At 39.6% G+C, this 14,377-nt stretch overlaps 1 protein-coding gene across 1 annotated transcript in view; it reads left to right on the forward strand.

The window, feature by feature from the left end:
- Positions 1 to 1,300: 1,300 nt before the first annotated feature.
- Positions 1,301 to 14,377, forward strand: part of IGF2BP3 (insulin like growth factor 2 mRNA binding protein 3) — a 43,199-nt gene continuing 30,122 nt past the window's right edge. The window contains exons 1-5 of the mRNA XM_029961793.1: positions 1,301 to 1,346; positions 1,439 to 1,502; positions 9,708 to 9,992; positions 12,166 to 12,300; positions 12,873 to 12,995. Of these exons, the coding sequence (XP_029817653.1) occupies positions 9,778 to 9,992; positions 12,166 to 12,300; positions 12,873 to 12,995 (473 nt within the window). The 5' untranslated portion in view covers positions 1,301 to 1,346; positions 1,439 to 1,502; positions 9,708 to 9,777. The remainder of the gene's footprint in view (positions 1,347 to 1,438; positions 1,503 to 9,707; positions 9,993 to 12,165; positions 12,301 to 12,872; positions 12,996 to 14,377) is intronic.

A 14,377-nucleotide genomic window follows, 5' to 3' on the forward strand; every position in this document is an offset into this window, starting at 1 on the left:
GGGATTTTTAATCTAGTGAGGGCGTAGACTAAATTTTACATTTTTAAGGGCTGGGGATTTGTGCACACTCAGTTGCTAGATATAGCGAAGGGAAGTGTAGTGGAATGGGAAGCTGCACAGAAACTTCGTTAACTGTTTTCCATCTGTCCTTGCTTCCTTGTTTCCTCCCATTCCTGAAGGGGTTTCTTCCCTTTCCTACTGACATTTTGGCTTTAGAGACTAGCTGGAGAATGACACTTTGGTCAGAGAAGAGATTGCAAGTTTACTTTTTCACTTCTTGGTGTAAATGATGAGCTTCTCCAGAATCAGTTTAATTTCCGATACAAAACATTAGGACTCAGCACACCACAATGATGTACTTGTGTCCTGTGCTAGTTACTGCCACAGTCACTGTTTTCTGCAACATTATTTCTCACCAGGAAGAAAATAAAATATATACCATATGAATTTTAGAAGCAGTACAACTGTGAGTGTTTTAATGCTTTTACTGGAATACTCTGACACCTTGATTTTCCCCAGAAGTCTGTGTTCTTCCGCCTTCTCCATCCTCCATTTGACTAGAATAAAGGAAATTATACAAGATAAAAGTACTTCATGCAGATTTCTTTTGCTCCTTGTCATACACATTTACCTGTTTCTCCCTAGCTTTCTGCTGAGGGAAAAATTAGTTGTGACTTTAAAATAATGGTGAAGATACTGTTATGAGTCGTTCCTCTGGAATGGATCTATGGGAAAGCTGTCAAAATAATTGTGAAACAGCTCTCGGTGTGCTGGTTATTCTGGTTACCTTGTCTATTTAGGCAATACCCCACTAAGAAAGAAAACAACATTTTTATGTATTATCTAAGGGTGTTGTGAGGCAAGAACCCAACAACTCCAAACAGTGACAAAAGTAGATATGTGTTCTTGGAATACATGGAGAAAGTTTCACCCCAGATTTGCTCTTCTCTTAATTCTTTCTGTTTATGCTTTAGCCCACTTTGAGAACTGGTGAACTTGGAGGTTTATTTTCAAAGTTTGGGAGGTACAGTTCAGTGTGACTTCTTGGAGTTATGTTCTGTATTTTCACATTAATGAGGTTCCAAATGCAGATTTTCTGTTAGGAGAAAAAGCATACAAACAATGTATGCTTGTTTTTCCCAGAACAGTTAGCATTTCTTCCTTGTTGGAGTGGCTGTCTTGAATGATCTATGTTCTCATACAACTATTTTACAAATTTTAGTGTTTTTACAGGCCTCTTATTTTGTTAGTCTGCTTTGAAATTTAAATCTGTCATTTCTTTTGCCTCTTATAGGTGCTGGACAGTTTGTTAGCTCAGTATGGAACAGTGGAGAACTGTGAGCAAGGTACAGCTCTACTCTCAAGTTGCTTTCAAATTTGTAGTGGGAAGTGAGTGCACATTGAACTTAACTTGTTTCCATTGCATTTTCCTTTCTAGTGAACACTGACACGGAGACTGCAGTTGTAAATGTAACGTACGGCAATAAGGACCAGGCTAGACAGTAAGTATCTTACTTAGTTGTTACTGTCATCTGACTTGCACTTTGGAATTCATATGCAACTTTGTTTCGAATTACATCATCACTTTAACAATAAGTTAAGCATTGACTTTTAAGAAAGTCTGTTTTCCCTGCACCACCAAGTGTAGTGTGCTTTACCTTCATTAACTATTTTTATCATCAACTTTTCTTGCGCTTTGATAAAAAATGAATTTTAAATTTCAAGAAACGGAAAAATCGAGCAAACTTATTTGAATGCCGAGGGCAGAAGGTTAGTAATTTGCCAGTGACAGAGGAGTTACTGTTTAATGATTTTTAGCCATGTTTTAGCGATACCCTTTTACAGTGTTCATTCTTTTGTGTCTGTTTCTTAATGGACAATCATAGCAAAATAACAGGGAAAAAATAGAAGAATGCAGCTACTAACCAGAAGACAGACAGGTGTTGTTTTTTTTTTAAGATTAGAAAATTTAATGCTGCTTTCAAGCACACAAAAAAGTATAATCTGAATACCTAAAATAACTTTTATGGTATTTTTGAAATTCAGGCCACATTTTATGCTTGCTTATATCTTCAGTAGTTGATAACTTTTAATCTATATATTAAAATTTTAAAATATAATGTTTTACTTTCTTAATCAGTGGTTGTAAATACTTTAAAAATTTATATTATACATTGTGCTATAGGTTTAATTTTGCTTTTCTACCCACATACAGAAAAAGGATTTGTGTGTTCTTAAAGTTTTAATCTGGTGACATAAGCATACTTCCCCCTTTTTAGTCATAGTAGGTGAAACAAAACCGAACCCATGGAATAGCCTACAATGATCTTTTTATTTTAACTTTGAAATTTCTGCCACCTTGTGGCTAACTAAAACCAGCAGTTAAAATGCAGAGTGCGCTTATGGTATGCATTAATTCAAAATTACAAATGAAATAATATTTGTACATATAATTAAGTAATTATGATCTGTGCGTAACTTGAATGCAACACATGTATTTAATCTTTCAAAGTGTTAGGTTACTTGTTAGTACATTATAAACAAATGTGATGGGAAACTTGTGTCAGTGGTATCTCCTGTGTGCACTGGAGCTGAAGGAAACAATGTTTTCCTTGAATTCCCTCTTTAACTTTTCTCAAAATCTGAATTGTTCAACAAGTTCTTCAGGTTCTTCTATTGCCCAGTCATTAATAAAAAGGCTGAATTTCTAGTTCTGAAGAAACTTACCATGAAATGTTACAGATTAGTATTACATAGGCCAGTTCCTCCTCTGCAGAAGGAAGTACCAAAAATATCCTGGAAAGAAGCATGATTTTTTTTTGAGCTGTCTGTTGTCTGTGATGTGGATTCCCGGGCTTGTGCACTCCCTTCTGAAGCTGAAAAAGCAACGTGCAGTTTCTCCCCTTTCAAACTGTACTTGCTAAATTTTAAAAGCAATCCTGAGGAAATGCTGGGATAAGCAAAGACTGGAAAGGAAATATCCAAGATAAAATTTTGTTTTGCATAAGAAATCACGTGACAATGACTGGAAACATCTTGAGTTCGAAGCAGGTGAATTGGTATCCAGTGTGAATGTTGCATGGGACCTGAAGCAATACAGGTTGAATGTTGACCCAGTTTGGTTCCCTTGAACAGGTAGGGCGAGCAGAGGAACCTTGATTTGCATTTGTGAGTGGTTTAATAGGGATATATGGGTTTCTAAGTGGATGAGTCTACATTCTGTTCAAAAAAATGTTAGCTCAGATTGTCTCTGTTCAGGAGGTGACCTTGCAACCATGTGGAAATCTGTAGGAGAAGTGGCTAGATTGAGGTATGGAAAAAACTGTGAGAAATTGCAATGAAGGGTCATTACAGGACCTGTACGTGCATGGCTTTTCCATAGTGACTGTGATGCTGTTTCAGTTAAATGGTTTTCCCAGATGTGAACTGGCTGTGGTGAACAGCAGTGGCACTGGAGAGGGAGCAGTGTACAAGTGCCGATAGCTGATAAAGGCAGTGCTGGTCATCCTATGAAGCACGTGCAGTAACAGGAACTGACTTTATCAAAAGCTATTTAGAGTTGTCAGGAGTCAGCAGCTGCTAACAAGCTTTGTAGTTTGAAATTTAACTGGTTAGGGAAAATGAGGCTCTTTGCCATGAGTTTTGGATCAAACACCATGACTTGAAGATTTCTGTGCTAACACATATAGTGGGTCCCTAGTTCTAAATGCACCTTTTCTGCACTTTTTGCAGTGCATGTACTAACCTCACAGAGTGTTGGCTGACAAAACATGCAGAGTTGGCTACGTCCCCTCTGGATAGCTGTATGGCATTGCCATGCCTACTGGTGTGTACCAGCAGTACTGTGCAATGAAGGTGCTGTAACAAAACCTAGAGATACTTTTGATAAGCAGTTCTAAACAAGTGTGGTATGCATTGCTTGGAGGATGATACTTTTGAACAAAACTTTTGGTTCCACCCAGCTGGGAAAGTGAGAATTCTTCTATCTTGCAGTCTAAGTTGTTGTGACAGAGGTTTTTTCCTCTAGGCTGGTACTGCCGTTGCAGCATGTTTAATACAGGGCTGCATTCAAAATTAACTTGGAAGCTGAAATCATCAAAGAATGCTGCAGTCTTTTTGAGAAAGAAGTCTTAGAGCACACAGCACCCAAAATCTGAGATGTGCACAGTTACTGGCTTCCAGTTGGGACAGCGGTCTGTGTCTTTGACCTGTGTAGTGGCAGCTCTTTCCTAGCTGAAGAGGCAGGAGGCTGTCTTGTCAGTAAAAGCAGGATGCTGTTCCTTGACTATGTGGCCAGAGCAGGGGAGCCAACATGGCAAATCAGGTGCTTTTGGAGAGCCTGGTAGCATTGTGGAGGAGTGTACAGCAAGCACAGAGCCACATGTGGGCCTTGGAAAACCACCCTTCGCTCTCCAGGATTGTGGGTAGCAAGGAGAAGGCTGGAAATACCAGGGTATCTCTGTGACCACATCCCTACCCTCCTCTCCTGCAACTACTTGGGAGGAGGAGGAATTTGTTCCATCTCACAAACTGCCCCTGCTGCTGTCCTTTTCAGAAACTGGAGAGGGCCTTACAAAGCATGTGCACGCTGCTGTGGCAATGCAGTTGTGAACATCGTGGTGGGTTGTGGAATATTTGGAAGAGAGGAGAGGGTGAGCAACAGAACCTGTAGCCTGTGATTCATTCTGAACAACCCAACTGCCGGTGCTGTGGCAGCTTGGGATATGCTTGCCAAAAGACACCTCTCCTTCTCCCAATATCGGTCCCTGGCTGCAACCAGCAGGACACGCTGACTGTGTCCTTGTGACATGCTGCCACCTAAATTATGCCTGTTACCTTCAAAAGTTACACCACCTTCTCTTTTGCTCCCCAAAATGTTCCAGTGTAGGTGTCTAGTACGTGATCTACCTGGGATTTTTAAAGTCCGCTAGTGGTCACCTCTTAATTAGAATACTTGACAAAGAATTTTTTTTTTTACCCCTTCAGTGAAGGACAAGTCTGTCTGCATGCCTGTGTGTGCACACATGCATCCTTGATGAATGAATGAGAGTTCACATAACTAATACTTCTACATGCCGTTGTGGGTCAGGGCTAATGTTGCCATAGGAACGATTATAGTGAAAATTCAGCAGTGTATGATTATAAGCTTAGATTTGTTTTTTCTTTGTTTTTGTTTTCAGAAGTACTAATGAAAACTGTATTTTTACTTAATGTAAAAAAAATTATCGTGTCAAAGAAAATTTGCCATGTATATCCATCTTCTTGTATGCAAATGTATCTGTTCAGGGAAGAAAAAAGAGAAGTGGTGTATGTACAAGCTGCATGTGGGAGTGAAATATGTTCTCCATCTAGTGCTTAGTGTCATCATGCTATCAGTGGAAGAATGATTTCCAGCAAAAGACTCAGTGCTTTCACTGTAATAATTTTCGAGGATGTTTAACCTCCACTAGCATCAGAAGGGAGAAGGCTGGGCAAATATCCTCTGTTAGGGAGCTCACGAGAGGACAGCAGTGAGATGTAACTTAGATGGGAAGAACTTTGGTAATGAATTTACAAAATGTTTGTTTAAAGCTTTCCTTTTTATATAGGTATTCTCTTGCTTCTGAGCAGGTGTTACATGAACATAAGCCAGGCTGCTATACATCTTATTGGTGCATAGGCAGTAGTCATTGCAGTCTCTTAATGAATTTGTTTTATTAAAAAATTCTGAACTACACTAAGAGGTGTCTGTGTACTGGGTCTTGCTGGTATATGAAATGGAAACGTTTTCTACTTCTACTAAATAGGAATTTTTAAAGATGATTTGGGGCAGGAGGACACTTCTTAATGAGGCAGTTTACTGAATTTTTCTCTATCTTTGTCCTCATTAAGTGACTAAGGCTTTTAGCCTTTGTGTAAAAGATGGTTTGTGGTTCGTTTCAGTAGGTACCAGCAGTGCTCTCTGACAGAGGTAATCTGCTTGACCTTTATTAACTTGTGGTCATGGAAGGAGATTTTCCCCCCCTTCCCTCCCAACCTGTTTGGGAGAGCAGAGCCTTTGTAGGAAGGCAGAGGTGGTGTTGCTGTGGCTTGGATTTGAGTTTCCAAGGTGGTCAGTCAACACGAGTGTGTGCTTCACAAGAGGAGCTTGATTTAAAGTGTATTTGGTGGACTGCAGCAGTGATGATAGCTTTGACTGAAACAGATGGCTCTAGTGCTGTGAAGAACCATTCGCTTGCTTTTATCTGAGGCTCAGACTTTCCCAGGGAGCAGGGATGACTCCTGATAGCAAGTGCTGTCCTAGATGCTGTTTCACAGGAATTCTGCATCCATCTAGAAGATAGTTCTTAGTCACTTGTGTCTCTTCATGGTTTTTCTTCCACATCTTTCTCCTCAACCCCCGAAGCAGTGCCTAGATGCCTCTAAAATTGAGTTTGTTATGGTGCTGAATGGCTGCTGAGTCATCACATTGCCTAATTCCAACCCTAAGTTTTGTACCACAAAATTGATAAAAATTAATTCAGAACAGCTAAAGAAAGATGTATGACAATATTTTAAAAACCTAGTGCAGATTGTCAAATTCGGAATGTTAAGGCCAGACTTAACAGCCAAAGGGACCTTTCAAAAACTGGGGTTGTGTCTTACGTAAGAAATGCACCAGAACTGTGTATGTGGTGCATCCACTGAAAATCAGTTACCTTGGCATTCCACTGTGTGTGCCCAAATCAGTGCAGAATACGGGACCACCAACCCAGAAAATGTCTGTTCCGCAAAAGGCTTGGGAGAGCAGCATTTAATTACTGACTCCTCTGACTTCTCATCACTTGAACAAGTCAAATTATAAAATAAGTCAGCCTATAAAATATGGAGAACTCTGTGACTCACAGGGTGAATTAGTGTGTTATTTTTCCATGTCATCATATGACTTTGGTGGCCAGGGATTGTTCACTGATGACATAATTGATTTTCCACAATGGCAAATGAACTTTTCTCAGTTTGCATTGAATTTAAGGTACTTATAGTCATATGGAACCATTTAGCAATTTATAAATTGTTATTAAGTAGAAAAATTCCGACATTCTTTCCAGGAAAAGGATGGTGCATATAGAAATGTATGTATAGATATACATACACATATATATGCACTAGTTGTTGCTATAAAGTGTTTGTTGTGAAAACATGATAGGTACGTAGCTTGGTTGCAAACAGAAAGCCTAGTCTTTTCTTTCCATACCACTTCTGAGGAGCAGTGAGAAGTCTTGTGCACTGATTTAATGTAAGGTTTTGTATTAATACTGGGATTCTGGTCAAAGATGTTTTAAAGCCAGAGAAGACTGACGCATTTTGGGAAAGAAGCAGTGTCTGAACTTGTCAGATGAAAGTGTGGAAGACAGTGAGTTGGGATGGACGTCAAATTGGAGCCTACCAGCACATTTGCAGAATTGTTGGTATTCATGTCTCCAGCATCTTGAGGTTTGACTCCAAAAGAAACAGGGCTTGTGCAACTGCACTGTCTGGCAGTGCTGTTCCCCTCCCTGGTAGCAATTCACCTTTCTAGTTGATTTCAGTAAAACTCAACCCAGAAGTAAAGGTCTCAGATATTTGCAAACAAGAACTTAATATGTTCATGTTTGCACGAAAAGAAAAGGTTCCAGACCCCTTTCCCAGATAGGATGTCCATAGAGAGGAACTTCAGTGAAATGCCTTTCAGGCATTGGAAATTTATCCAGAAACTAAAAACTGAGAGATAAATCCAGAGAAACACCAGTTTCACTAGTCTGCTCACTGCCCTTACTGTTTTGTAAACGTGTTTTATTGTGTAATAAAATGTTCTTCAAAGTCCATGGGAGTAAAAGTTAAGAATTGTCAGCTCTGAAATAGCCTTACCAAATTTGAATCCAGCTCATTTGCCATATGCTGTAAGGGATTCTTCTGTTAGGGGAGTAATTACTCTCCTGCTCAGTTCCCAGAGGACCTATGTTTCATTTGGTTAGCACAAGTATTTAATGAGCAGTGATCAGTTATTCAATATTTTGCTTTCTTTGTTCATTGGCATTGCCTTGAGCCTTATTTATTACCAGCCCTTATTAAACACCATTCCAGAGACACAAATTACTTGTTTTCACGTAAGCTCTTTACTGTCCGACTGGAGTATTTTGAGGATGCTGTTTCAACTCCAGAGAGACAAGGGCAAGTTATCCTCAGTACCCAAACACCACTTACCTCTGAAGCTGCTGCTTGGCTTCAACAGCTGCTAGAGACCCAGCTATCAAATGGGACAGGAAACTAATAGTATTTTTCACTGGCTACTGAAAATGCCGGTGATTAGCTAGCACCATGCTTCATCTCTGTAGTAGAGGCAGGAGTAAAAGTATTGCAAAGACTGAGTGTTTGGTAAACTGGCAGTAAGCTCCTGCAGATGTGTGAATGGAGGGACTGGGTTAAGTTTCCGAATGTCACAGGCCTTGCTCATATGTTGTTTGGAACTTTTCTTTAATATCAGATGGAAACCCCTTACTTCCCACTACTGCTTTTAGTTTAAATTTTGTCCTTAAAGAAAATCTTCTGGTAATCATTGGTCCAAGATTAAGCCTGGCATTTTTAAACTTCTCCAAATCAATGCATATTTCAGTGATCAATATATCACAGATAATCTGAACAATAATAATGCCTTTCAAAGCAAAATTTGAAATGTCTGTCTTGGGCAAGTGTGTCAGTTTTATGCCACTAGTTCACCAGGGTGTTGTGTGTAGCTTAGTTATTCCTACTATTGGCTGGATCTTTAGTTGACAGAATAAGTTTTTAGGTTGACTTGTGTTTCCCCTGTAAAAGGAAGACCACCAGCAAGTCAGGCTGGCTGGCTTGCCCCCACCTTGGTTAGAAAGAGGGACTGAGCAGAGGGGGAATGCTGAGCAACCAAAAGGTTATTCAGTGTGATGGACCCCCCCATGGTGGGAGTGGGCTGTGTATATTTGGGCAGTATCCCTCTGTAATGTCTAATTAAAAGAGAAATTGAAGCACCATTGAAATGCCTTCTAACAACTTTGCATCTCTTGAGAGTTTAACATGTGTGGGCTTTAATTTCCTAGTTTAAAAATTACCTTTACTTACAACATGACTAGTTGGTAAGTTGCACTTTGCTATTGTAATCTGCTAAGTGGTATTTCAGATGCCATTGAGAAGCATTTGAATTTGTTTCCTTTCCTGCTGAGAATGAACTAGGTACTGTCTTCTTTCATATTTTATTTTCTTTCCTGTCACAGCTATATCATTTATTGCAAAAACTACAGCCAAATAGCTATGCTGGCAAAAACCCTAATGAAGGTGCCGTGATAGCAACTAAAAAGTTTTCCCTCTGGTGCAACTTTAATTCTATTTGGGAAATTGATTTAAATTAAATCGGGCAAAAGAATGCTTTTGAGTGTATAAGCTCTGTTTCCTGTGAGGTTTTGCTGATAGAGTTGGACCAGCAAAACCTATAAAGTGCACAGAAGCCCAGAGCAAGCAAGAACTAACTTGTAGTTCTTAATATTGTGACTTTGTGTAATCAAAATCTTGGCTGAAGAATTTAAAATGTAACTCTTCACTGTAGAACCAGTTTTTAGCTTTACCATGCAGTTTATAAAGACCAAAAGTCGGTGTCTGAATGACTTGTCATTTCATAAGGCCCTGCATGTGATTGTGGTTTTTTTTTAATCTCCTCTCTCCTCCCCTTTGCAAATAAACAGAGCAATAGAAAAACTGAACGGGTTTCAGCTTGAAAACTATTCCTTGAAAGTTGCATACATCCCTGATGAAATGGCAGCCCAGCAACCTCCGCAACAACATCCCCAGGGAAGACGTGGATTTGGACAGAGGGGTCCTCCTAGGCAAGGGTCACCTGGCGCAACCACAAGGCAGAAACCACAGTCAGACGTTCCTCTACGGATGCTGGTTCCCACGCAGTTTGTAGGAGCCATTATTGGGAAAGAAGGAGCAACAATCAGAAACATTACAAAGCAGACACAGTCCAAGTAAGTTATTTTACAAAACTGTAATTAATAGCTTTCATATTGTGTTCTCATTGCTCATGTAGAGGGGAATTTGTAAAACTTCACAGCTAACCTGTGTGGTCAGAGAGCAAATGAAGGTAACGGTGAACAGGAAGTCTTTTGCAAGATTTACTTAAGGACTAAATTCTGTCCTTGGTGTATGTTCAAATACTGACTTGTTTCTCCCTTCTTAGAAGAGGGAAACTAGGCAGTGCTAGCAGGATAGTACTCTGCTGGAGAGTTTTGCTTACAGATGTACTGTTATGGTTCTGGCACAAAAAGTGAAACTGAAAGAGCTGTTCTATGTTGGTCTGTGGGACATACAGTCAGTGTGCTGACATATCCAAGTCTTCAGGTGTTTATTCTAGCTTTAGTTTGATTTATGACATTCTTAAGATTTGTAAATGTTGCCAATTCAAGGTGTGGGGGGGAAATAAAAATGAACGAAACCCCTTCTTATCTACCCTCGCTGCTCCTTACACCTCATCCCCCTGTATTTCTGGAGAACACATTTGTTGCTATCAAGTTGCAGACCACACCAAGACGCAGATTAAGGAAATGCACGGGAGGCAAAAAGCAAGCTGCTAAGTGACTTAAGAAGCTTAGAGAACTGGGGTCTAGAGACGCTGGAGGAGATTGTTTCCAATGTGTGTTAAATCCCTACCCACAAGGAAGAGCTCAGTGCAGATGAAGAGGGAGGTGGGGTTCCTATTCCGAGAACTTTTCCAGGATACCTCTAAAAGCAGAGTTAAAATGCTGTCTTCAGCAGTACACTGGTAGGAGCCCCCAGTTCTGTAGTTGCAGCAGGCAGGATGTGGAAATAAACTGTGTGTGAGGGGTATGAGAGGGGGTGGCGGCTTCAGTTTTGAGAGTAGTTAATGAGGATAAACGAGTCCTCTCTAATTACACCCCAACCCCCAACAAACAGGCTTTCCCCCACCCTCCAAACCTGGGATTATCATGATGCTCCTTCCGAATTCTCATTAGCATTTTGTAACCCAGGAGACTATTTAGTGTGTTTAACTGCACAGGTTTAAGAGATTTGTGGTGTCCTGACAAGACTCGGCTGTAGATTGCCTATGGGTAACCAGTTTTTCGGGTGATATCTAAAGCATCTAATTCTCCAACTCTAAAAATCCTGGAAAATTGGCATAAGGAAAACTTTTATATCTTAAAAGAAGGGTGGATAGAGCAGAAATAATTGCAGGTTGTTAACTTCACAGATATGCAACTTCAAGAAAGATGTTTTCATTGATTTAGGGATAAAAAAAGAAATTTCATATACTTCCACTTCTACCAAGGATTGTCATGGGCTTCTTGGAAAGTGCTTCATTGTGAAACTAAATGAATTTTCAGTACTGGAAAGAACTGCAAAAATGAAGGGCCTTATTGAAAAGCAGCATTGTTGTTTCAGTTTGGAAACAGCTATGATTTGGGGAAGAGGGGCAAAAGGAAAAAGCAGAGATGGAAAGAGCATGTGACCTGCAGTTATTGGCAGAGGACCAGTAATATCCTAGGCATTGTCTTTATGCAGGTCAAAATTAATTTTTGTTAAATTCCTAGAGCTACATAAACCATGATGTAGACCAAGGCTAGTGATTTTAGGGTAATAGAGGCTGGGGCTAGGGGAAAGGTAATGTCAGGACAAAATCCAGGATGAAAAAGTATAAGAAACTAATCTTGAGGATGGATGTGAGTACCGTGATGCTACTTGCTAGCAGGGGAGTGCTGGGAAACTCTGCTGCTGAGCTAATTAAAGACAAAGTGGGGCAAAGCCTGACTGTCCTGTAGCTGCACAGTCATTCTTAGTGAAGCAATGGGGCTAATTGGGAAAGCTTGATGAGATGTCTTCAGTGGTTTACTACAGATTTTCTAATAACTCCCTTGTGTATCTGGATGGGACCCTACTGAGGAAAGGAGATCCCAGTATCTACAAAGATGGGGTTTAACCGGTAAAATCAGGATAGGAGATACTCTTTATAACACATAAAAATTAGTATTTAGGATATGTTTAAGTAGTTGTAAATGTTTCAATATTAAATCACTTAAGTGTAGTCACTGTTAGCTCAAAATAAATTAGTTTTATGAGAGTTGAAAATACACAAGGCTTACCATAGAGTACATGGTTACAGTTAGCGTTTTTCTTTCTTTCAAGAATTGATATTCATCGTAAAGAGAATGCAGGTGCTGCTGAGAAACCAATTACCATCCACTCAACTCCTGAAGGCTGCTCAACGGCTTGTAAAATTATTATGGAGATCATGCAAAAGGAAGCTCAAGATACTAAATTGTGAGTAAAAGGCATTCATTGTCGAAGCATTAAAAATTCTGAATTCTTGTTGACTTCATTTAAAGATGTAGTCTTTAAAAACTGTTAACAAGTGAATCTTCATTGCCGTTATCCATTTCTAAGTATGTAAAGGAATTAAGACGTTTTACCTTTCAGGACAGTCTTGTTGCTTAATTAGCCCCAGCACACATCTGCTGTTTCAGTCATTGTCTGCCTGTGATTTTGAGGTGAATGGGAGCAAATACAGAAGTTTCTTGAGCAACTGATAGCTTTTAGTCAGAGTGAGCTTAACAAATTGTGAGCCCTCGCTAAAAGCTTTAAGATATACCTCCTCCTTCCCAATAGCTCTTGCTACCTCAATCTGAGCTTTAGCTCAAGGTATGTTACAATGAAGCTCTAGGTGATAGTTCTGAGAAGTCCACTGCACTTGGACTTGTTCTGCATCTAGTGTAAACATGTGTTAGTGAATGGGAGTTGTGGATGTTTTTATGAAAATAAAATTAATCCGTAACACACGTACAAACTTATGCTCTGGTCTCCTAAAGTCTCACTGGTTATAACTTCCATTACAGTACAGAAGAAATTCCCCTGAAGATATTGGCACACAATAACTTCGTTGGCCGACTTATTGGCAAAGAGGGAAGAAACCTGAAGAAAATTGAACAGGACACAGATACTAAAATCACGATATCTCCGTAAGTTTTCAGTGGCCTAAGGTTTTGGTGAGATGTCTCAAATAGCAGCAATGCTGCTGCAGTACATTCAGGTACAGAGTTCTTAGAAAAATATTATGTGTGTTGAAGGCTGAGATAACAGCCCTTCAGAGGCCTTTCCATCATGTGGATTAAACTGTTACTTAAACTCAGTTAAATTTTATGTAAACAGTGAGTCTTCACTGCAAACTCAGTCAAGAGCAAGCCTAAAAATAACATAGGCTATGTGGAGCCTGTGTCAGACTATATTTTAAGTGTTGGTTGTTTTTAACATATGTAATGATGAGTGTTTGAAACTGTAAGTCTGGATCAGTTCTGAGCTTTGTGCAAAAATGAGTGAAATTAGTGATGTTTTAGTTATAGCTATGTATTAAATTTTTGGACTAGAGGGAAGGAAATAAAGCAAATGAATACTGGAAAGCGTATTTTTAGTAGCAGTTCTGTCCCTCTTGACCGCTAGCAGCCAAACTGTGGTACATTGGTTAGTCTGCTTCAAAGTAATAGCTTTTGGTCCATGAGTCTGTGAAGGTAACTGTGAGACCTGTTCAAATTTAGCTGAGATTAGACAAGAGTTTTCACCTTCACTGGAAATCTGCAAATCACTGTTTAGATTAACATCTCTGTAGAAGCTTGGCAGTCAATAGTAGTTTTACCCCAGAGTAATATCCACAGAGAACCTCCTGTTCTGAATAATGAATGCTCTGGCATGAACTTCCAAGCATTTGAGGGCATCTTGGGTTTGGCTTTATCCAGAAAGGGTGAGAATAAGGCTTATAGGCTGTAGGGAGGGGAAAAAGTTTGGAAGACACATGAAGATGGATGAAGGGGTGTGAATACATGCAGGAGACAAAAAAAGTACAGCAGAAAATAGCTCAAATGAGGACAAGGAAGTTTGGAGTGAATGTGGCTCTTCAAAAAGAGGAAATCAAATTTGGGTGAAAGAACCTGAGGCCCTCCTTAAAGGTGTGTAAGTGTTTATGGAACTAGTGTAAGGAAGAGAAACAAATGAAATGTGTGCTTCAATAATAGATTATGTAAGGCCAGCATGCTCTCTTAATTGGGCTGGCATAAATATTCTGTTTGCAAACAGTACTCAGACTGTTAATGCTATTGCTTAAAGGAAAAAAATGTGTACAGGGTAACTGGGATAACAGTCTTCATTCTGTGAAATCAACTTGTCTTTATTGATGGTGACACAAATAACATATTGTCTGTAAACACAGTATTTTTTTAATTTAGTAAGTTAATGGTTTATTTGCACTAAAATCTTGGTCTCAAGATTGTATTTGTCATGCTATGCCTGAAATAGCCCCATGAAGTCGCCTGATATAATCGATACGTAAAGAGAGCATATTTGCCCACTG

The sequence above is a fragment of the Manacus vitellinus genome, unplaced genomic scaffold, assembly GCF_001715985.3.
Source record: "Manacus vitellinus isolate BGI_N305 unplaced genomic scaffold, ASM171598v3 scaffold_3_pilon, whole genome shotgun sequence".
In the NCBI taxonomy this organism is placed as follows: Eukaryota; Metazoa; Chordata; class Aves; order Passeriformes; family Pipridae; genus Manacus; species Manacus vitellinus.